The sequence below is a fragment of the Ambystoma mexicanum genome, chromosome 11, assembly GCF_040938575.1.
Source record: "Ambystoma mexicanum isolate Mex_15411 chromosome 11, UKY_AmexF1_1, whole genome shotgun sequence".
Classification (NCBI taxonomy): domain Eukaryota; kingdom Metazoa; phylum Chordata; class Amphibia; order Caudata; family Ambystomatidae; genus Ambystoma; species Ambystoma mexicanum.
Window position 1 is genome coordinate 913,827,329 of NC_090934.1, and position 25,111 is coordinate 913,852,439.

Here is a 25,111-nt window from a genome sequence, read left to right on the forward strand (position 1 = left end):
TGCCTTCACGTATGCACGAGCGTGTTGTACCCGTGCCAACTAGGAAGGAATATTCTTTATCCCCTATAATGATATCCACCCTAGGTTCCCTGTGAGGGTCTGTTGTCACTGATAGGATAGAAGACATCAGGGTTCCCAGTGAGCTGTCCTAGTCCATATACAGATTTGGCGCACTGTGTGCTTGAGGATTTCCCCCATGTCCATTGTTACTTCCCATTCCAGGGTTCAGAGTCTGCCCTGTGCTCATCGTCTCTGATAATTGCAACGGCGCCTGTTGGGATTGTCCTTGTGGAAAATTCCTCATGCTCTGAGGTTGAACGCCTTGTTGCGCTCCTGGCGCTGTTGCTACACTGTGTGATTCTGTGCAATACCCTGCTTTAAAACTGCAGGTGGATTTATCATGCCTGCTCCTGTCCCTTGGCCGTTCTGCATCATGCCTTGGTTTCTGCATGTGCATGCCAAGTGTCCTGCCATTCCACACAGCCAACATACTGGCAGTGGTTGGATCATTTTTCCGTTTGACATATCTTGGTTACCATTTTGTATATTTTGAAAACCTCCTTGATTATTTTCAAAACCTCCCTGATTGCTCTGCCATCCTCTTCCCCTAAATCCTCTTCCCCTGGGGTAAATCCCCGTATTGCCTTGATTATTCTGCTGTGGATTAGTCACCTGCTGCATGCTTGATTCAGCTGCGCTAGTTATCATGGCTCCCTTAAGAGCATATTTTGACAATTTCTTTTGCACAAATTTCGCTTCCTCACCCTTTCATGCAGCTTCTTTTTTGCGATTCTTTTCTTGCAGCAGTCTGCAATAATGTGCGACGGTCAACTGTATTTCAGCCCAAGGCTTGGCCTCAATTCCCACCAATTTCTTGAGTTGTTTCCGCACCGGCTCTTGCAGCCCTTGGCACAATATATGGTAAAACACAGGTGTATATTTTGTCCAAGATTCATCAGTCTCGAGCACCCAAGCAGCTTGAAAATTCTGTATGTAAATTAACGGATCCTCAGACTCCTTCATTTTTCTTGTCATTGTAGCTCCCATATCAGAAGTATCTGGGTACAGCACTCGTAGCACTTTCCATACTGCGGCTCTACAATTGTTAAATGGAGCTCCGTCATGCGTGGTATTAATTGAGGCTACACCAGAGTAGCGTGCTCGTGCCCACACATCATCTGCTCTCTCACGAAGTATGGCGATTAGGAGACCTTTGATGTCCCCTATGGCTAGCGTGTTTCCCCCTGTCATTTTTTTCTAACTCATGTATCCACTTTCCAGCTCCCGATGTCAGCATTGGAAGCTTGTTTTTCAAATGTTCTCGATCCATGTGTGGCCATGGAATATATTGCGGTCTTACTTCCCCTTTCTCGAGCAATGGAAATTGGGATGCATAGGCCTCTCTCTCTTCTCTCATTGTATTTCTGTCTATTGCAGGGGTAATATTCCAGCATCGCCGTCTTCCTGGCAATGTCCTGAGCCTGTCTAGATAGGGCAGTGAAGACACCCCCCTCTGACCATGAGATACTTCTTCATGTCGGTCAGACTGCATGGCTGACTCTGATGCCCTAGGTGCAGACTTGCTAGTGTCTGACCATCTTATTCCTTTTTCCCTGGGGAGTCGTCTTTCACTCTGTCTCTCTTCCTCATTTTCCTCGCGCTCCTCCCTTTCCGAGTCGGACATTGTCTGTCCCCAACTAGTGCCACTTCTTGTGTCCTCCTTACTCCTACTTATTTATAATCTATCCAGGGATAGTTCTCTTTTACTACTACTTCGGGAGACATGCTCAGTGTCGTACAGCTGAGTTCTCTCCAGGCTCTCCTCTTCCCCCTCACGTTGGGGTGTTTGTTCTAACCCCATTTCATCATATATTCTATCGATCGTTTCTCTGATGCTTCTGGTGTCGAAGTCAACTTCCATACTTGCCCTAGACGTGCCTGGTACTGAATTGTACTCAGGAAATAATTCTTCTATATCTTCCCAGTCTACTACTGAATCAGGTTTTTTAACCTCTCTCCTCAGATATTCAAGATCGCGTGCTCTCTGCTCTGTCTCTGCTTACTTTTTATGTCGTCATCAAATTATCTGCGCTTCCTCGCCTCTTCTCTTACTCTTTCTTCTTCCTTTTCCTTTTCATTTCTACGTTCATCTGCCCTTCGAATTTCCTCATCTCTTTGTCTCTTTATTCTTTTCTCACTTATCCTTTGCTCTTCTTCTAACATTTGCTGTTCCTGTCTGTCTTGATTATTGGCTGCTCTTGGTTTGCGATCAAGCTGTCTCTCTTGGTCTTCGCGATATAGCTGTTCTTGAATTTTTCTGTCTTTCTTTCTTATTCTTTCATCTCTCAATTCCTTCTCTTTCCCCTTTCTCTGTGCCTCATCTAACCTCTCCTTTTGCTTTGTGTCATCAATGCCCTTGCCATCAAGTTTCAGTAAAATTTGCCCTCCCATCCATTTGTTTTTTGCAAATGCTATCTCATCAGTTCTGTCTTCATTTCCCTTCCATCTCTTCCCCTATCTCTCCTTGTCGAGAGATGCACTTGTCTGTGCCTGATCTCTTCTTTCGTCATCGTGTCTCCCCTTGTCCCGTGGGACTGTGGAGGTAACATTCTTATCCTTATCTTTCCCTTGATTTTCTTCACTACTTTGCGTAGGTGAATCATATGCCAGGTTGCTGTACCCCCTGGCTGCTTTAAGTTCTCTCAGCGGGTACAATCCCTCGTCTTTACTTTCTTCAACTTACGTTTCAGATGGGGCAGGTGGCGCGGTAGGCATCTCACCACCTGCTGTGCATATATTAAGTATCCAATCTATTGGCGGCTCCTCTTCCTTTCCCTGTTCATACATTTTCCAAAGCTCCAGAACAGTGAGGCGTTTTTCTAGCTTTTTGCCCGTGAAGGTGGCATGCAATTATGTCATCATATGTTGCAAGACGGCTTTAGATAAAGACCCATCTTGTGGCCATCGTATAAACATTTTGTGGGCAGTCCCTTTTACCCCACTCTGTACTGTATTTCTTCAGTTTGGGTGCGTGTTTCGGCAACGGTTTGCATAAGTGTGTCAATGGAGTTATGTCCTCCATGCTCAAATCTGTTCCTTTTCCTCTTATATAACACTTGTCAACACTTATGTGTGGCTTAAACAGTTCCAACAATATGAGCAAGCACCAAACACTGCAAGCTTCAATCCAAATTTTTCACAAAATGTTATATCTTCTAATTTACTCAAAAAACATCAATTCGTATCTGATTTTATCTCAGCTGTTAAATCGCGTAAAATGTAAATCAGTTTTCTCAAAGGAAATTTTCGATATATGATGTCACAACAAAAAATATGTAAGACAGACCCTTGACAGACTAGACGAACACCAGCTGGTCACAGTCATCTCTGCCTCTAATCATTACCCCTTCAGAGAGTCTAAACGTACCCCTTTCACAGCGTCTTTAACCGTCATGGTAGTCTAATCGTCCCCCCTTTAGCTGGGACTCTGGGTACACGTTTCTTCTAGCCGCTTGTATTAAAATGGTAGGAATAAGGCGAATCCTCTCACTTCTTGGGTGTCTCAGCAGTAACCTTTCACTTCTCGGGTCTCCTCCCCGGTAACCTTTACTTACTTAATTATTCTCGAGTCATTATCCCCATATATGTATGTGTGTGTGTGTGTATATATATATATATACATATATATATATATATATATACACACACACACACACACAGTCTTCTCTATTTCTAACTATATTTAGTTTTCCCACTTCCCTCTGTTACCTTTTCCCTTTACTTGTTCTGAAGCATGCACTTCTGCCTGAACATTTAGTCTTTTTCACTCACCGTTCGTATGGTTCCTTTCTGGACCCTCGGGATCACTGCCTTCATCACCGCCTTCTTCGATTTTTCACCCGCTCAGCTGCCCATAGGAATGGGAAGGGATGTGTGGGAAACACAGGTCCCTTCAGTCCCTGGTCTGCAGTCCTTCTTATACTACCATTGTCTACGGGGAGCTTCACGGTCTACTCAGCCGAATGGCAAAGGATTTGTGATATTGCCGAAGACCTAGAGTTACTTTATGTCGACAGTCAATGGATGTCTTATTCTAATCGATAATCGATAAACCATTAATCTCTGCTACCAAGTGTACTCCGGAGACCCCCGCCGGCCCATAGAGCCGAGGTATGCTCCAAAGTACTTTAAGATGAGATAGCTGCACCCTTAAGATGGATGGGGGTGCAGATTTATTACTCCAACACCGATCAATAAGGACAACTCAATGGTTTGTCGAAGGGAGTCCGTTTAATGACAAGTACAAAAAACGGGGAGTCATAGAAATCAGCAGTGATGCAATCATCCTTCTCGCTTCAACTCCAACAAACTTCATACAAATCATAACTTTTATACTCAAAACGGGTCATAATTGACGTGCAACACTCAAGAGTTTAACATGCAATTCTATAGGTTAGGAAAAGGTAACTTTAATATAGGTACTATATCTGTATATGGTAACGGAGTGAGGGGATTGGGTAAACACTGTCAGGTGGGCGTCTAAGCCCTTCCTTCAAATATGACTACTGTAGACATCATTTAAAGTACAACGTCCCATTAGTTCTACTAACTATAGGACCCTAGATTATTTGGTCCATTGTGATTGGGTTGGCACCAACCCCATGCATACATTTCCACTGTGCTTAGCAGCACGCAGAACGGTCAGCCAGGTGCAGGGTTCACCTCAGCTACCCTGCCTTCCTCCAATTAAGGTTACAATCAATCATCGCTTCAGCAACTATTTGTCAATTATTTTACTGTGGTTGGACTCGAAACTGCATCTTCTGTCTGTAAAAGTTCTGATAGCCTGGGTGGATGCCAAGCGAAGGTGTGAACCCGTGCTTCTTCTCGCTCGGCTGGTCACGTGCCAACCACACCGTGAATTTGTCTATTTTCTCTTAATTTGTGCATTTAATTCTTATTCAGCTTGCCACCTGCCTATGCCTCCTTATCTTGACCTTTCAAGGACAGTATATTCGGTTCTTAAATTTCAATTATATGTAGCTACTGTTCGTTTCTTCTACTGGTATGACCTTGGCTCTCCTGGCATGAGTTGCATCTGCTGAGTTTCGATTCAGCCGTCTCTTCTCTTTTGGCTAGAATATGAATCTTGTCCGGTTTGGCCTCTAGTAACCTGATTTGCTTTTCGTGCAAAGTGGAATCGCACTTATAAAACTGTGCTTCGTTTTGAGGTAGATTATGTATAATGGCGCTTGCCGCGCTATTCTTCTACTGAGCATAGCAAGCTGCACTGTTTTGTTAGCTTTCTTGTGGTTCCAAGCATATTTAAAGGTATTAGCTGGTTGAATATCTCCATCCTGCTTACAGCTTAAGCTAGTATTTCAACATCATTCTCCTCCTTTGGGTTCACAATATCTTTATTCATGTTGTTTCGTCTCTGTGCGTCATTTTTTGGTTGTCATTTCTTCTATCTGTGAGTCTGTCCAGGCACTCGTGACATCACCATTCATCTTCCATTAAGGCCTTCTTGGTTTCTTCCGGGATGGTACTTAGGCAATCTTCATTTCATCTCATATGCTGATAGGAGTTTCTTAATGGATTCCTTACTGTCCATGGTTTTCTTGATATCGGTACTTCAATAGGTATTGCTCTTCTGATAGGTACTGGGCAGAGCCCTACTGCGGCTCTCTGCTGATTTATCTGCTCATCATACGCACATATTTTGGTGTGAACGTTCCTGTTACTTCAAAATGGGCGACTGGAGTGCAGGCTTTATTTGGGACCTCCTCTACAACTACATAAGGAACAGATTGTGCAAGAATCCCAGGCCGATCCTGTCCCAGCCCAGCGGGACACTAGTATCAAACCTTCTCAACAGACACTCCATAAATCCCTGAGCAAACAACCACAAAAGAATAGCAGCCAACCCCCCCCCCTCTGCCCATCACCTACTCGACTGGGACATGCCAAGAGGGGCCAGGAGGAATAAGAACAAAAAAGGACCCATGGATGCCTTTACCAACAAAAAATGCCACAGACATATCCCAGGGCTCCTCTAAAATGACTGCTACTAGCCTCCAGCCATGTGCAGAACCAAACATGGACCTTTATATGAGTGCCCTGCATGCTGGGTTCACTGAGATTAACTCTAAGCTAGACGATATAGGTAGCACCATTGGCTCAATCAGGGCGGACATTCAATAAATGAATGCCAGGATTTCAGAGACAGAGGAAAGAGGACACGTCGGCCACCCACGGGCAGGTGATTGAAGAGATCCAGAAGAACCTCAAATCTATCCGGGAGAAATGTGAGGACCTTGAATGAAGATCTCAACATAACAAAATCAGGATGGTTGGAGTGCCAGAGAAAACCATAAACGTGCCAATGGAGAAATACGTGGAAGAAGTTCTTCAGTCACTGTTCCCGGAGTCTCAGTTCTCACAGCATTTTTTGATAGAGAGAGCCCACAGATCCCTGGCCCCGCCACCCAAACCGGGCGCTCCTCCACGCACAATATTAGCCCGTCTCCTTAATTATAGGGACTGTGACCTAATCCTATGCTTATCACTGGAGAAGGGCACCCTGATCCATTATTCCAATCAGATACAAATCTACCCGGATTTTTCCAATGGGGTCCAAATGGCCAGGCGCTCTTTTGAACAGGTGAAGAAAGCATTGCAAGAAAGGAAAATTCTGTATGCAATGCTGTTCCCCGCCAAATTACGTCTTCAGCATGCAGGAAGAGCTCACTTTTTTTGAATCACTAGGGGAAACAATGTCCTATATTGAACAACATATCCCTGAATCTCAAAACAATGGATGACAACGAGACACCGCAACACAAAGCCCCAAGTGCTCATCCCAAACATGGTAGTGGACCGTCGGCACACCCTAACTCGCTGCAAATTAAGGTTACGACGCACATGAAGGCGGCAAACCCCAAAGTTGTAAGTTGTGACAGCACATAGCCACCCGCTGAATCAGGCTGTTAAACCAAGTTGGGGGAATACACTATCCAGTTGGAGGGAGGGTGGGGTGGGGGAAACGGGGAGTTCAAAAAGTAAGAAAAGTTGACACGGGAAACATGCATGGTTGGTACAGCAACAGTAACATGGGCGACATGAAGGGAATACGTAGCCTACTATGGCCCCATTAGTCTTGCTGCATAATGTGAAACTCCTGTGTTGGAATGTGCAGGGCCTGGCAAACACTTTTTTTTTTTTATTATTTTTTTTTTAAAGTATTTTATTGGTTTTGGGGCAAAAATAAAACAATACAAACTTACGAACTAAAACAAAAAAGAAAGAACAACAACATAAACAACAGTCTTCGTGTGGTGATGTTTTTAGAGTCCGGGAAGGCGTGTGAAAAACAAAATACTGGTTACTTGGGAAGTGAGGGGAAACAGTTTCAGGGGGCATCGACTCTGTGATGGTGCAAGAGATCTGTTACTACAGAGCATTATGGGTTCTCAGGGAGGCTTATGGTCTGCATTGAAGCGCATGTCTCTCAGGAGGGCCTTCCAGGAGTCCAGAGTGACACTTGCGATGTCCCCACTGGATATGGTTACTTCCTGCCAGGCCCTGGTTTCTGCAGCCGTCCTTCTCGCCATTTCGTTTAACCACCGTTCGTGCCTGGGACCTGCAGGTGTCTTCCAGGCCATTGCTATGGTTCTTTTAACTAATATACATGAAATGTCCATCAACTTCACAATATGTTTGAGTTTACTTGGTCTGGGGTAAGTTCCTAGTAGACATTCTCCGGGTGTCCAGTCGTACCTTTCCATTCCGGCGTCCATGCAAGACTGTTTAGCTTTGGACCAGAGTGACATCGCCCTAGTACAGGTCCAGAACATGTGGATCATGTCCGCCTTGTCGTTCCCGCATTATGGGCACACCGGTGAGACCTTCTCGTTGAATGAAGCAACCCTTTGAGGAGTCATGCATGTCCGGTAAAGGACGTTCAGCTGTATTTGACCAAATCTGGAGTTTCTCGACACCTTCTTGGGTATATTAATGCTCTCTCCCATTCCTTATCGGTGAGTGGTGTTTCAAGATCTGCTTCCCATCTCGCCTTCAGTGCCATTCCTTTGGGATTATGTTTATCGATGAGCTTGTTGTAAAGCCTGGGGATTGGTCTCCATCCATCCGAGAGGTCGTGCAGTTCCTGCAGCAGCGGATCCGGGGTGGGTTCCTCTGGCCAGCTGTTCCACTGCTTCTTGGCGGCCTGTTCGAGCCTATGGTACCAGAGGATCTGACCTTGGATAGTCCTTCATTGTCCTCTAGCGACTCAAAGTCCCTGAATCCCCCTTCTCCGAACAAGTCCCCCCACGTGTATATGCCAGCTTCTTCCCATCTCCTAGCTGTGGAGAGCTCTGCCTTCGTTTTGCACACATCAACCATTATAGGGTTATCAGGAGAGTGCCGGTGTTTCACCTTCCTTATGTAGCAGGTCCTGGCCCATATCTTCCTGCCGAGCTCAACGATTAGGGGGATGTCCAAGGGTTGCCGGAGAGGGTACCATAGAGTTTCTTTGGGGATTAGGTTGATATGAAATTGCTTCAGTAGCCCTAATTCCGCTGATGGTTCATCTGACAACCACTTCGTGATATAGCTAAGCTGGGCGGCCAGGTAGTAGAGCTGGAGATCTGGGAGTTTTATTCCTCCCTCTTTATGTGGCAGAGTTAACGTGGCCAGTGACAGTCTGTGCCTGTGGGGGCCCCACAGAAAGTCCCCGATGATAGCCTCTAGTTTCTTGAAGAAGTGCGGCCGAACATAGTGGGAAATGTTCACAAAGAAGTACAGGAATCGGGGGAGAATTATCATTTTGGCAATCGCCGCTCTTCCCACCATCGCTAGTGGGAGTTTGGACCAGAATTTTATAGATCGCCGGAGGTTGGTGACTGCAACTTCAGTGTTGTGCTCATGTGTGAGCTGCGGAGTGTGGCCCACATTGATTCCTAGGTACCGGAACTTGTCTAGTTGCCACTTTATCCCTGTAGGCAGGAGATCATTTGCTGGAATGTCCCGCAATCTGGCTAGAGGGAGTGCAGAGGATTTGTCTGCTAAACTGTATTCCAGAGTATTTCGCAAAGTTATCAAGTACCTCCAGTGCTGTCGGTGCATTGACCTCGGGGTTCCTTAGGTAGAGAAGGACGTCATCTGCATATAATGATATTATATTAGAGACATTGCCCACCTTAATGCCAGCATCCAAGAACTGTTGCCGGAAGTATATGGTGATCGGTTCTAGACCCAGTATATACAGCATGGGCGAGAGTGGGCATCCCTGTCTTGTACCCCTCTGTATTTCCCAGGATTCCGAGACGGTTCTGCCTGCCTTGACCCTGGCCGTTGGAGAATTGTAGAGTACCTGGATCCATCTAATGAATCCCTTACCAAAACCAAAATTCCTCAAGACCTCCACAAGCCACTCCCAATAGATGGAGACGGCGTCAAGTGACAATATCGCTAGGTCTTCCTCGGATTCGTAGGTTTCGGCCATGATGTGCTGAAGCCTCCTCAGGTTAGGTGTGGTGTTGCATCCGGGAACAAATCCGTTCTGGTCTTCGTGAATTATGGACCCCATCACTCTAGCAAGTCTGCTGGCCAATATCGAGGTGAGAATCTTGCTGTCATAATTTAGCATGGCCAGAGGTCGATAGGAGTCGCAATCAGTGGGTGGTTTGTGCGGCTTTAGCATGGGGATGATTATAGTCTCTTTCATAGTGTTGGGCAAGATCCCGTTTGCGTAGGCCTCCTGGTAAACTTCGTGCAGAATGGGGGTGAGAATAGATTCATATGTTTTATAAAATTACGGCGGAAGGCCGTCACTACCAGGGGCCTTGTTGGTGGCGAGCGACCTGATAGCCTCTCTCACATCCTCGGCAGTGATCTCCAACTCCAGTTCGTCTCTCTGCTCGCTGGATATTTGGGGTAGGCCTATCTCCTCTAGGGTTTCTATTAATGCCGCGGTGGGTATCTGGGCTTCATGGGCGTACAGTTTTGAGTAGAATTTAGCGAATGCCTCGTTGATCTGCATTTGCGTCTTGTGGGATACTCCTTCTTCGTCCCTTATCTCCGTAGGCAGGTGTTTGGGGTGTTCTCGCCTGCACAGCCAGGCCAGCAATCTGTCCGGTTTGTCGGACTCTTTGTGGGATCTAGTGGTATATGTTGCAAAGTCAAATTTCTCCAATCTGTCCCAGGACATCTGACATTTTTCATGTGCTACTTTCAGTTTCCCCTCGACCTCTGGAGAGATGTCTGAGGTGGATTCCAGGCGGGTGATCTCTGCTTCATGTGCCTCCAGGGTCGCCTTTAACTGTCTGCGAATGCCGCCAGCTGTGGATATAATTTCTCCTCTGGTAACCACCTTCATGGCTTCCCACAGTGTGCTCCAGGTGGACACCGATCCTTTGTTGATTTCGACATATTCCTCTAATCTGTAGGCGAGGTCTTCTCTGAACTCCGGGTCATCTAGTGTCGCGATGGGCATCCTCCACAAGGGAATCGGGGGTTTGGGTCCCCTTAGCTGCCATTGCATGCTCAGCGGAGAGTGGTCAGAGATAGATCTCCCCAAGTACTCTGTGGCTATTGCCAGCGGAACCTGTTCCCTGTCAATGAACAAGTAATTGATTCTTGTGTGGACTCCGTGGGGGGCTGAATAATGTGAGTAGATCCTGTCAGCTGGGTGTTGTGCCCTCTAGATGTCCACCAGGTTAAGTTGGTCGAGTGTTTCCGTCAGGGTGCGAGTTGCGGGATTGCTTGGTTGGGGAGGAGGGAGGGATCTGTCCATAGCTGTGTCCATGACGCAATTAAAGTCTCCACCCCATATAAAGGTTCGGCCTGGATGGTGTGCCAACTTAGGGCTTAATGCGCTGAGGTATGACGGGATTCCGTGCTGTGTAAAGTATGTGTTGGCCAGGCAAATCGGGGTCTGTTCTATGGTGCTCCACATCACGAATCTTCCTGCCTTGTCGGATTCGCACCCCTGTAGCTGGAAGGGCACGTTCGGGTTCACCCATATTAGCACGCCTCTCGCGTATTTGGAGTATGGGGACCCACTCACAGTCCCTTCCCATCGGTCTGCTAGTTTGTACATGGCGTCCTCCGTGAGATGGGTCTCTTGTAACATTGCAATCGAGACTTTTTTCCTTCTGAGGTAGGATTGTATGCAATTTCTTCTGAGGTACGAGCCCATTCCCCTCACGTTCCACGTCATCACGGTGAGATGTGACGCCATTGATTCAGTGTTCCAGATTTGGCATGAGGTACAATCCCTTTGGCCTGGTGTGACGTCAGGCCGCGGATAGCGGGTTGCAGGCGGGAAGCCTCTGGTTCACGATCACTTGGTTCATTACCTGTATCCATCTTGTGTCTTTCTGGCATTAGTGAAACAAAGACTGTGAAACTAACAAAACTAGTAACATAACTCAAACTGGTGCGCCCAGCGACTACAACACTGTTGCGGTGCTCAGGCGCTCTCGAGCCGTCTGAACCCATCCGGGAATCGGGCGCGAGGTGGGTCGGGCGAAGAACTGGCCCGATTGGATTTTTCGCTGGGGGTAGGGCTGGTGCGAGGCAGCGGGGCCGAACGAGGGCCGTTTCCTATGGCAAACTGTTGAATGGATTACCTTCTAGGGTCCGGCAATGTGCGTTTCGTGTACTCTTTATGGCCACGTGCAGGCGCCGTGAAAGGTCTCTGGGGTTCAGTCTTCCTTCCGTTGAGCGTCCTTGCCATCAGCAAGGTTATTATCTTCTAGCCACATGTTGGCTGCCTCCGGGTTGTCAAGGAATACCACTCGCCCATTATGGATGACTCTTAGGCGGGACGGATAGAGCAACCTATATTTGAAGTTCAGTTGGCAAAGCCTTGCCTTGATCGGGACGAATGGATTCCTCTCCCTCTGCACCTTCGGAGTGTAGTCTTAGAGTCTCCTTGTTCGATAGGACCTGTTTCCCTGGAGTGTCTCAATATAATTTCCCTGTCCTGAAAATTTAGTATCTTAGCTATTATTGGTCGTGGATGCGAGCCGGGGGGAGGTCGTTTCTGGAGGGACCTGTGGGCCCTTTCGACCGCGAATCCCTGTGACAGCTTGCCGGCCCCAATCTCTTGTATCAGCAGGGTTTCGACATAGGTTGTGGTATTCGAGCCTTCGTTCCCCTCTGGGGTTCCCAGGATCCTGATATTCCCCCGTCTGGCCCTACCTTCGGCCTCTTCAGCCCTTTCCTCAAGGAATGCGACCTTCCTTTTCAAGTTCGAGACTTCAGACTGTAGGGCTGTGGTGGCCCCGGTCGTTTCTTCTGTTGAATTCTCTATGGTTGTCACCCTCTCCGCCAAGTTGCGAGCATCTTGGTGGATGAGTTGTATATCTATCTTAAACTCGTCGATCTTGGAGTCTATATGGGTTTTCAATGAGGCAATAGCGTCGAGGATTTGAGAGTGATTATCACTGGCCTCCGCCTCAGTCGGCCGAGTGTTTTTGGAGGGGCTAGTTTTGGCTTGGGTGGGGGTCTTTGCCCTAGTTGAAACAAAGGAGTCCATGGTGGCAGCTTTAGTTTTGTTTTTGACGGCCATATTGGGAGAACAGTAGCAGTTGCACTGAAGCTCACGATCTGGGTTACCGTTGGGGTAAAAGGTTGGGGGCAACTTGCTTATATGTCCAGAAGGGAGGGTCCCGAGTTGAGCGTGCCCAGAGAGTTCGATGACTGTAGTTGGGAGTAATCTGGGGTGCTGGTCGCTAGTGTTGTGAGTTTTCCGGGCCTCCACAAAATTTTCCAGGCTCTCGCTATCACTGCCCCCACTGCGCCTGCACCCCGGCCACAGGCGTATTGGTATTGGAGTGCGTGGGGCTCAGCAATGGATTGTGACAGTGGGATGGAAATCGTCTCCCCTTTCCATGTGGGCCCAAATGGGTGCCCAAGGTGGTCCAGCCGAGGAGGTGGATGCAGGCGGTGACAAGAGGGGGTGGAACCAGGGGTCCCACTAGCGGGTGTCTTGCAGTTGCACGCACCTTGTCTGCCAGGCTCCTGTGCCCTGTGTCCCCTCCGCCGTCTCGACCAGGATCTGGTCCTTTGGGTGATCCAGCGGATCGACTTGACTCAGCCACTGCTCCCACGTTGTCCCCGCTTCCGAAAGGGCGGCCGCGTTGAAGTCAGGAGTGGCTCCTGGGGTCCAAAGGCTGGCAGCGTCAGCGCGTACTTCTGTGTGCTCCCCCGTCAGGACACTTGCAGCTTGGCCGTGGTGCGGGCCTCCGTAGATTCAGGGCCCCCCGCGTGTTGTGTGCCGCGTCGGCGCGTAATGCCAGCCGGAGCGAACTCTACACGGTGAAGGGGGAGTAGGGCGGGAGCCCGGGAATCCGGCGCCGGCCACGGTCAGGTGTCGCTTGGAGGTCCGCTCCGCTGGGCAATGCCTCCTCACCGAACCTCACTGGTGCCCAGACTCGGGAGTGCGCTGGTGTGGGTGCTTCACACGGAGGCCCTGCCAAGCTGTTCAGGGCGCCATCTTGGAGCCGAGCCCGGTGGGGGAGGGAGCGTGTTCCGGGCCCACCACTGCTGTCCAGGGGGTCCGATAATCCAACCCTTCGAGCGATTCCTGGCAGGAACCGCTTCCCCCACAACTGCGTTCTTCTCAGCGGGCTGCTGCTTTGCGTGTGCCGGAGAAAAAGGATCTGGAAACGGCATCTCGGCCGGAGCTCAGCGGATCAGCCGCTGCACGCCATCGGCTCCAGGCCACGCCCCCCTAGCAAACACTATAAAGGCCAGGAAAATACTAGCACACGCCAGGCAGCACAAGATCGAAATACTATTCTTGCAGGAGAGACATGCAACAACAAGAGTAGTGGACTCATTGGCCAGAGAATGGGGCCCCCTGAAAATCGGAACTGGGTACTCTACACAGGCCAAAGGTGTTTGCACCATCATTCATCGCCTCAATGGCTATCAGCTCACCAAGTCAAGCGTTGGTTGATGCCTAGGGAAGATATGTAATCATATGGGGGACGCTGCATAATCATGAAGTAATCTTGGTGAACACATATGGCCCGAACATTGACTCCCTGGAGTTCTATCTCCAAATCATGATGCTGGTGGCGCCATGTGGTGACGCAGAGGTCATCTGGGGTGGTGACTGTATTTGTATTTATTTTATTTCTATAGCGCACCAGGCCCAGGGGCAACCGGGTGCATAACTTGGATACAACATGATGAAAGCATAACATGGCAGTATAAATGTTTTTACAGGAGAATTTCAAAATTTACAATCAGGAGAATAGCAGTAAGAAGATAAGCAGAATGCATATACAAGAGTCTGTCAAAGTGCAAGTAGGGCAGTGAGCCAGTGTTAGATGTCTTGGGAGGACAGCCAGGCTTTGGTAAGGTGTTTGAATTTCAGGAAGGAGGGTTCTGCTCTCAGCTCATTAGGGAGTGAATTCCAAAGTTTGGCTGCCAAGATGGGGAAGCTGGTTCCACCTGATCTTTGGAGATTGAATCGTGGGATGACAAGGCAGTTGGCTTGGGCCGATCTGCAAGGTCTAGTGGAGCTATGGAGGGCAAATCTGTTCGCCAAGTAACAGGGAGCTTGGTTGTGAAGGCATTTATGGGTGAGAGCCAAAGACTTCAAGGAAATGCGGTGTGGGATAGAGAGCCAGTGAAGGTTACGCCTAGTATCGGATATGTGCTGGCGCCTGGGAATGTTGAGGGCCGCTCTGATCGCATTGTTTTGGACAATTTGTAACTTATTTAAGTTACAGCGATTAGTACCTAGGTAAAGGGCATTGCAGTAGTCGACCTTGGACAGTACGAGGGTCCTAGCCAAGGTCACGCAGTTAGCTGTGGAAAGGAACGGACGACAGGCCGTAATAAGCTTACAAGTATAAGCTGCTGCTGAAGAGACTGAGTTGGTTTGTCTAGTCAGGGATAATGTCGAGTCAATGTAAATCCCTAAGGTTTTTGTGTCCTTAGCAGTAGGGATAGTATTCCCGTCAATGGTGAAGGACTTAAAAGCAGGGTCAAGTTTCGTGAGTTTTTGTGGTGAACCAAGAATGAGGAGCTCTGTCTTTTCATCATTTAGACAAAGTCCGTGTTGAGCCATCCAAGCTTGGATGACCTGGTAGATGGCATTGATGGCGAGGGAGTCAGTAGTGTAGTCACCTGTGATAGGGATTAGTATCTGGGTGTCGTCAGCGTAATTGGTGTACGTGACACCTAGATGGTCCAGAATATCAAAAAGGGGTTTGGTGAACACGTTATATAACGTGGGCGAGACACAGGACCCTTGAGGCACGCCACAGAAGACCGGGGCCGGTGGGGCGGCTGCTAATGGAGAGAACACGCGCATTGATCTGTTATCAAGGAAGGGACTGATCCAGGTTGAGGCTTTGTCTGAAAAGTGTGCAACTGATTTGAGGTGGTGACAAAGAATTTTATGATTAACAAGATCAAAAGCCGCCGAGAGGTCCAGGAGAAGTAGTAGCGCAAGTTTGCCTTTGTCTTTGAGATCTTCGATCTGCGTTTTTAAATCGATAAGGGCAGTTTCAGTACCGTGGCGTGGCCGAAACCCCGATTGCCTGAGTCCCAGAAGTTTGTTTGATTCAAGGTATTCTTGAATTTGTAGGTATGTCGCACGGTCAAGGATTTTTAGTAAAAATGGGACAGTGGTGATTGGCTTGTAGTTTGTGGGTATGCTGGTATCCAAGGTAGGTTTTTTCAGGAGCGGGATGACCCAGGCATCCTTTAGGTTGTCCGGTACAATCCCAGAGCTAAAGGAAGAGTTAATGAGTGTAGTGATGAATGGTGCTAGGTCATGAGCTGCTTTCTTAATAATAGGCGCAGGACAGAGGTCACTATGGCAGTTGGAAGGTTTAAGGCTGGCGATGATCTTTTCCACTTCAGGAATGGAGAGTGGAGAGAAGCTAAAAGGAGTCAGAGAATCTGGGATGGAGTGGTTTATAGTAGGTGTAAGGATCGGTAGAGGGTTATATTGAAGGCTAGTTTGTTTGTTGTTGATTTTAATTTGAAGAGTGGCAATCTTGCCTAGGAGAGCCTCTTGGATTTTGGAGCACCAGGTGCTATCTTTGGTACAGGTGTCAGGTGCAGTAACAGGAGTTTCAAGTTCTTTTAGGATTTTAAACAGTTCTTTGGTGTTGGATTTGGCTTGTTCGATGCGTTTATTGTATGTGTCTTTTTTTGCCTGGAGTATGGCTTCCTTGTAATTAAGGGTGGCCAAGAGTAGACACGATTTGTTGGCTGGAGAGTCGTTACTTTTCCAGTGAGATTCCGCAATTCGTTTATCTTTGCGTAAAGTTCTAAGCTGGGGTGTGAACCAGGAGTTCAGGTGGGCTCGAGGTTTGGATTTTCTCAGTTTAGAGGGTGCGATGGTGTCTAAGGCTTTAAGAATAGCCCGATTAAAGGCGTCAACCAAGGCCGTGGGGTCACAGCATGAGAGAGCCTGGTCATTGAGAGCCGGAAGGAGGAGAGGGAGGAGTCTGTCGCAGGTGATGTCACGTTTATTGCGAGTGGCCGTAGCAGGTGCAATGCTAGGAGAGAGGCTGACAGATTTGAACTCGATATTGAATGTAATTAAGTTGTGGCCAGTCCATGAGCACTGTTGGTTGGAGGTGATGTTGATGGGACAATTATGGGCGGCTAGCCAATCAAGGCTTCTATCCTTGTCGTGGGTAGGTTGGTTTATGAACTGTGTGAATCCAGCATTCGTAAGGATATTGTCAATAGTCGTGGCAGCAGTGTCCTTGGGGTCAGAAAGACCTAGGTTGAAATCCCCCAATATCGTGACCTGGGAATTGGTTTTGGTGTTGTGAGTGATGATGTTAGAGATGTCCTCCGCGAAAGTGGATAGCGGGCCAGGTGGCCGGTAGAGTAGATGGAAGGTGATAGAGTGGTTAGGGGTAACAGCTAATTTAGCTGTCAGTGCTTCCAGAGTGGAAAAGTGGTGCGTGGCAGAGAGGTGGAGGTTTAGGGCATTTTTGTGGATGATGGCAATGCCACCACCTTTGGACTGATTAGAATTACGATCATGTCTGATAATGTTATAGTCTGGAGGGATGGCGAGGGAGAGAAGAGGACCTGAGGCAGGATGGAGCCAGGTTTCGGTAATAGCGATAAAGTCAAGGTTGAGGATGAGGTCAGCTACTTCTAGGGCGTGAGCCGAGAGAGATCTGGCATTAATTAACGCACCTTTGATGTTGCTTAAGTTGGGGGGATTGGAAAGGGATGGTGGAAGATTTGGCGTAAGTGTGGACGGTGTAGGGGTCTGAGGCAGTTTTTTTACGATGCGCTGAGTGATGGGAAGCGTGGGTGAGTCGCGAGCCAAGTCTGGCATTTCTCAGGGTGATGGAGCAAGGTATGTTTGGTAAAGGTCTAGTAGCAAAGTGTTGGATCCAAAGGGCTGGGTTGTTGAGGTAGGGGTTGGTGTGGTGAGCGTAGGATGGCATAGTTGTGGTGTGATGCAGGTGAAAGTGGAGGACGGGGGAGGTGGTGTGGTTAAGTACGGTCCAACCAGAGTGCAGTATAAGGAGGAGAAAGGTGGGCAGTAATCTAGTGAGTAGGACACTGAAAGTGTACATGGGTGAGTTTATAGCAATTAGACTGTTGGTGAGGGGCATGTTGACCTAGTATAGTCTAGGAGCAAGTGATCTGATAGTGACCAAGAGGGCGACCATAAGGCACATCACAATTACAGTGGTCCGTTAGCGACCATAAGGCACAACACAGTTGTAGTGGTCCGTTAGCGACCATAAGGCACAACACAATTGCAGTGGTCCGTTAGCGACCATAGGCACAACACAGTTACAGTGGTCCGTTAGCGACCATAAGGCACAACACAATTGCAGTGGTCCATTAGCGACCATAAGGCACAACACAATAGCAGTGGTCCGTTGGCGACCATAAGGCACAACACAATTGCAGTGGTCCGTTAGCAACCATAAGGCACAACACAATTGCAGTGGTCCGTTAGCAACCATAAGGCACAACACAATTGCAGTGGTCCAATAGCGACCATAAGGCACAACACAGTGGTCCGTTAGCGACCATAAGGCACAACACAATTGCAGTGGTCCGTTAGCGACCATAAGGCACAGTACAGTGGTCCGTTAGCGACCATAAGGCACAACACAGTGGTCCATTAGCGACCATTAGGCACAACACAGTGGTCCATTAGCGACCATAAGGCATGGTACAATAGCCTTGCAGGTTAGTCAAGACATAAGCTTGGTGAAGGCAGAACACGGAGAGACCCCTATAGTGCTGTGGTAGTAAAGTCAGCTATAGTAAGACGGGTGAGGTCTGTAGTGACCAAATGGCACGACACAAATCAGTGTATACTGATAGCGATCATAGGGTACAGCAATAGTCCTAGGTGGATAGTTATTGACCCTGGGGCAGAATACACATCATAGGATACATTGCACACGAGATATGAATAGGCCAGGAAAGCATAATCCTGTGAGGCAGCTGTATGCAGCAAGGCAAGGCGGTAGTTAAGCAGATGACGTGGTGCGCATATCGTAATAGGCAGAGGAGTTAGTAAGGAATTAAGCACATGCCAAGTTAGAGGTAGGTCAAAGGTAGAATGCTGGTAGGAGATGCTGCCATAGAGATTGTTAGCTGTGCGAGTAGAAATTCTACAGCAGTGATGTACTCACGGGTGGTGACCGCCGATAGCGGGAAGAACACTACTCCTCCGCCTTTGCAGGGGACTTCACTCTGCAAAGCGGCGAACAGGGGCAAACAGGGTCGAATGGCCTTAAGAGGCCTTCGGATGGCCGCCGGCTCTTCCGCCTGCCAGCGGATGTTTGTATTTAAGTATAAATACAAATACACGTTGCCTAGCAACGTAGAGGCGTCTCAGCCTCGTTTCCGTGCCGCATCGCGCCCGACATTTTGAAAAGGTGGATGTCGGCGCGTGCGGCTTTAAAGCGAAGATGGGGGGCCAAGGGTGCCAGGGAGGCGATGGGGTGCCCAGGCAGGGCAAGATGCAGCATCAGCTGGTGTCTGCGGGTGGGGAGTGCCGGCTGCCGCTCCTCGCCGGGATCTCCTCGCCGGGTCCTCGTTCCTGGTGGGTGTGACACGATTTTACATCTTGACATGGATGGCTTGGCTCGACCCCCAAGATCCCACTCCAGAGCTGCTAGAACTACACTGCAAGGCATGGCCGAAATCCCACTGGTTGGTGTATGGAGGGAAATGCACCCGTCGTGGAAAGAATTCACCTTCTACTCATCGGTGCACTCCATACGCTCATGAATAGACTATTGGATGCTCTCCCCAGGACTAATCCCACGAGTGGGCGACTGCCGCATCCTCCCACGGACCATTTCTAACCATTCGCCAGTCCTGCTAGAAATACACCTGGAAACCACAGAACAGATCCATCAATCATGGCGTACGCCGCCGTCCCTTCTGAGGGATAAGTTAACCATAGAGCCCCTTAGAACTGAGATTGGAGAATTTGTCAGCATGAATGAGGGACCGTTTTCATCGACTGCCACGCTCTGGGAAACATTTCAAGTCTAAAGTATGGACCAGGCGGCACCTTGTTTCCAAGGTGGGGGGCATACTGAAGTGCATCCGATCGGAACTAAACCGGTTGGAAGGCGAACTTCGGCATGCCCAGGCACCGGGCATGGAGACCCTCAAAACGTTGCAGGAGCAACTGGACAAGTTTCGAGCCTTAACAAAGAGAGAAATAAATTATATCACTCAGCCGGCCAGAGGCAGACGCTATGGCGAGGGCAACAAAGCCGGAAGCTAATGCAAACGCCAATAAGATCAACAAAATCTTTCTGAACTTCTACTCAGACCTGTACAAGAACACAGAACAAGGTTTGTCTCACGAACTTGAGCGCTATATGACAACTATTCCCCTGCCCAGACTAGACCACAAGGACATGGCCAGTTTGGAAAACCCGTTCATCCTGGAGGAAATCACCCAGGCCATTAAAGACCTGATGGCTGGTAAGGCCCCAGGGCTGGATGGCCTCCCAGCTGATTTTTACAAATGCTACATAAATGAACTATCCCCCAGACTCCTAACGCTGTGGGTACATAAATGAACTATCCCCAAGACTACAAACACTGTGGGAAGAAGCCTTGGAGTCCGGCACACTATCGGTGTCCCTGAGGGAAGCAACAATAACCCTCCTACTTAAGCAACATAAGCCCCCTCAGAACCCTAAATCGTACCGCCCACCTCTCATTAATTAATACAGACACCAAAATGTATGTCAAAGTCATAGCAAACAGGCTGCTCCCCCTATGAACAAGCTGATACACCCAGACCAATCAGGCTTCGTCCCCACTAGATCCACATCCTTAAACCTGAGGAGACTCTTTGCGATCATATTACAACTGGACCCAGACTCCGAGGCGGTAGCACTAACACTTGACCCTGAAAAGCATTTGACTCTGTATCCTGGCATTACATGTATGCAATACTGCATCGCATGGGGTTTGGCCCGCACTTCCAAAGCTTCATCTGGCTGTTGTACAAAAACCCCAGTGCTAGAATTCGTTCTAACCATACTTTGTCCCCATCCTTTACATTACAATGAGGCACACATCAAGGGTGCCTTCTATCCCCCCTTATATTTGCCCTCACGATTGAGGGGATGGCAGCACTCCTACGCCACAAACACTCATGCCGAGGCATTCCATCGGGCAGCTCCCTCCAAACTGTTTTGCTTTATGCTGATGACACTCTCTTGTATATACTTAATCCAGACACCAATCTTCCACCCATCATGCAGGACATTAACGAATTTGCCAAATTCTCGGGTTACAAAATTAACCAGACCAAATCAGAAATGATCCCCCTAACAAAGAAGATTACCAGATAAAAGGCATGGCAGAGTTTTGCTGGTCGCCGGGTGCTGCGCGATATCTGTGTATAATAATAGCCACCTTCAGAGATACGCTATATAATGCGAACTATGCACCCTACATTACACAGCTAGAAACTAAGCTATCCCTTTGGAATAAACTTGCCATTTCAGTTTACGGCCGCATTGCCCTTCTGAAAATGATGGTGGTCCCAAAGCTACTCTACTTATTTAGTAACATACATATCTGGCTGGGTAAACCCTTCTTTGAAAAACTGCAATGTTTGGCCCCGGGCTTTGTTTGGGGGGGCGGTACAGTTAGACAGAGCTGGTCCAAGCTAAGCGAAAATGTAGAGAGAGGTGGACTTTCAGTGCCGGACTTCACCCTACATTATTACGCAGCGCGGGCTCACTGTGGCAAATATTGATTTTACGACACCAAATCATACCCCCACGTACAAGTGGAAAAACAAGCAGTGGCCCCTGCGGATATACGCACCTGTATATTCACAGAAAAACACGGTAGCCTGATGGGCATGAGTCTGGTGACCTGCACTACACGAGTCTGGGCAGCGCTTTTCCGTAGAGTGGGGTGTACATGCCCTTACTGGGAACATATCCCCTTGTGGCACCACCCAGTCATCACCCCCTCACATGACACCATGTTGCAAAGGAAGTGGGATCCAGAGAAAGTCAAGAAATTAGGGGACTTGTTCCCAAATGGGGAATTTCTAACACTGTCAGAAGTTCAAAGCATAGTGGGACAGTGGCTTGCAATTACTCTCCAATATCATCGCTTGAAAGCAACTCTAAAATGCAAATGGCCATCGTTTCCAGCGGAACCACCTCCTCATCCATTCATGTTAGCCATACTAGACCAAGATGGATTCAACAGCACTGTCTTCAAGATTTACAGCACAGTCCAGTCCCACTCCCCGTCCCAGAACATTATGAAAAGCAAATGGGAAAGAGACGTTTGGGATGGTAATTGACAACACACAAAGGTCCAGGTATTGCCAATACACCAAAAATATATCATTAAATACCAACCTCAGGTTGATCCAATATGACATTCTGAACCACTTGCATGGTACCAAAAGTCGCCAAACAAGCCTTATGTCCTAAATGGCAACTCCCGGAAGCCAACGCCTTCCACATGTACTGGGAATGCCCCCCACTAGACACTTCTGGGAAAAAGTGACCGCCTGTATCAGCAATACCCTTGAGACCTGAATCCCAGCCACACCACTGAAATATCTCCTGGGAGACATAGGCAAGGCCCCAACTAAGACTCAGACTCTTTTCAGTGGCAACAGCCGTGGCCAAACGCAATATCCTCTGTCACTGGAAAGCAAAATCTGCCCCCACAGTTCAAGGTTGGCTTTGTGACCTGATGGAGACATACGACTGTGAAGTGGGGTACATAGGTCTGAGTGCCCCAACCAACCACCCAATGGACATAATGGGCTCCCCTTCAGAGATACCTGGACTTGACCAGCTGGTCCTCAGCAACACCAGAATCGTAGGGCTTTAGGTTCCACTCCTGGTGCATAAATAAGTCAATGAAGTAAATGTCTGTATTCATAACCATCTGTGTCAGGTATCACCATGCAATGTATAGTGTACTATATGGTATTATGTAATGTTTATGTCAGCCAATAAATAAAGTTTTTAAAAAAACAAACATTTGTTGCACAGTTCAACCAAATTGCATTTAAAACGCTTAACCTATGAAGACGATCTTATTTTAATACTACAAAATAAAACACTTTTAATTAACTGAGTTTGTCTAGTTGCTTTACTCACTTTTAAAGCACCATTCTGTACTTCACCACGAAAACTCATAACATGTATTGCTACTACCACCATAATCACTAAGAAGAAAAGGGATGCCCAAAAGAAATAATCAATAGTTTAAGACAGTACTTGAGATCAACATGGCTGCAGGAGACTCTTGGATATTAACACATGGAAATCATTATTGACCTCTTCTCAGCCAGTCAGAATGTTTAGAGTGCAGTCAATAACTACTGGTATTGAACGCATTCCGAACATTCTGTCTTCAGAAGCAGACGGGGCAACACAAATGCAATTTCCAGATACGTTTTTGTTTGAATAAGACACTTCCTCTGGAAGTACCTTTTTTTGCTGCAACATGATACTTAACACACAAAAGAGAATGCTAAAACATTGGAAAATTCTTTCACTTTCTTTTAGATAAACCATTTACTTTTACATGATACCTTATGCATGCTCATGTTAAATGTGTTACATACAGTTCAACCAAATTGCATTTAAAATGCTTAACTTTTGAAGACAACCTTGTTATCTTAATACTACAAAATAAAACACTTTTAATTAACTGAGTTTGCCTATTTACTTTACTCACCTTTAAAGCACCATTCTGTACTTCACCACGAAAACTGATAAATATGTATTGCGACTACCACCATAATCACTAAGAAGAAAAGGAATGCCCAAAATAAATTATCAATAGTTTAAGACAGTACTTGAGACCAACATGGCTGCAAGAGATTCTTGGATATTAGCACATGGAATCGTTATTGACCTCCTCTCAGCCAATCAGAATGTTTAGAGTGCAGTCAATAACTGGTACTGAAAGCATTCTGAACATTCTGTCTTCAGAAGCAAACTGGGCAACAAAAATTCAATTTCCAGATACGTTTTCGTTTGAACAAGACACTTCCTCTCTGGAAGCAACTTTTTTTGCTGCAACATGATACTTAACACACAAAAGAGAATGCTAAACCAATGGAAAATTCTTTCACTTTCTTTTAGATAAAGCATTTACTTTTACATGATACCTAATGCATGCTCATGTTAAACTTGTAACATACAGTTCAACCAAATTGCATTTAAAATTCTTAACTTATGAAGACAAACCTTATTATTTTAATACTACAAAATAAAACACTTTTAATTAACTAGCCAAGTTTGTCTATTTACTTTACTCACTTTTAAAGCACCGTTCTGTACTTCAGCACAAAAACTCATAAACATGTATTGCTACTTCCACCATGTGGTAGTACCACGGGAGGGGTCATAATCACTTGGGATTATGACCCTTACCCAATTTATGACCCTTGGCTTCACCTAGGGCCATACCTTGCTGGTAGGTCATTATTCCACAATAACAACCCCTCCCTCAGTCTATAAGGCTATTTTATAGCTGGGGCAGGGCTGTACTGGCCCAGTTATGTGGAAAACAGTATTTTCTAAGGTACATAGTGTGAACACTCTTCTGGGCTTGACACATGTGCAAATGTGAACCCTGGGGATATAAAGGGAAATGGAGAAGACAAGATTTTGTCTTCTCCATTGAAGCCATTTTCCTTAGATGTACAACTGAACTATCGTTCTAAAAAGAAGACAAAAAAACAGGGCCAGAAGTGTCCAGAGATGTGGATCCCTGTTTTGTGTAGTGTGTCTTACTCAGTGTTGGAACGCAGATGTGTTCCACATTATGGTAAATTGCAGCTACTGTTCAATTTTCCTAAAACAAAGTGAGTAAAAAGCAACCTGTGACTAGCCAACGCATCTCCTTGCTGAACTCCCAATCAAAGCTCCATGGAGAACTTACTTGGAATAGATTACAAAGACTGGCGCATGATCGTAGAAAATAAAAGTTCCATGTGTTAATATCCCTGCAAAAATACCGCCAAATTTTTGCAGCGATATTAAGGCATGGAACTTGAGGGGGACACCCCCCTCCCACAGCCCCTGCTCCCAAAATCCTCCAAAATTATCCTCCCCAAAAATATCGCCTATGGCCTTTCCTGACGACCATATTTATGGCGATATTTTTGGTGGGGATAAAATGTAGTAATACCAAAATAAATTGTGCTAGGGAAATATTCATTTAAATGTTTATCATGATAAAAAGGCAGAAGCCCGATTTTACATTCCTTGGATCGCTTTTGAGATCTGCTTTTGACTTGGCTGTCCATTGCTATGGTACACACTTTTGGCAGAGGGGGAGTCCATCTTTGATCAGTGCCATGCAAGCTCTCATTTTTACAATGCTGCTGTTGTTATATACTGGAGGACAAGGCTACTGAGTCAATTGTCAGTGTGGGTGGGATGCAAGAGTGTTTACTACCCCCAACACCTTCATCCCATGACTCAATAACATGGCATTGAACTGTGAGGCAGAGGCAGCTGAGGGACGTGAAATGGGTTGGGGATATTGCCTTTTCTAGCAACACAGGCATCAAAGCCAAGAAGGAACATGAGCTTATCAAGTACCTTATGGA

The 25,111-nt window shown here is 47.2% G+C and overlaps 1 protein-coding gene across 5 annotated transcripts in view; it reads right to left on the minus strand.

The window, feature by feature from the left end:
* Nucleotides 1-25,111, minus strand: part of LOC138503907 (mucin-5B-like) — a 444,631-nt gene that overhangs the window by 103,205 nt on the left and 316,315 nt on the right. For all 5 annotated transcript variants that reach the window (XR_011279729.1, XM_069623995.1, XM_069623992.1 and 2 more), the window contains exon 38: nt 23,227-23,295. Coding sequence is in view for 4 of the 5 variants with exons in the window: in XM_069623995.1 (XP_069480096.1) it covers nt 23,249-23,295 (47 nt within the window). In the remaining variant the exon portion in view is untranslated. The remainder of the gene's footprint in view (nt 1-23,226; nt 23,296-25,111) is intronic.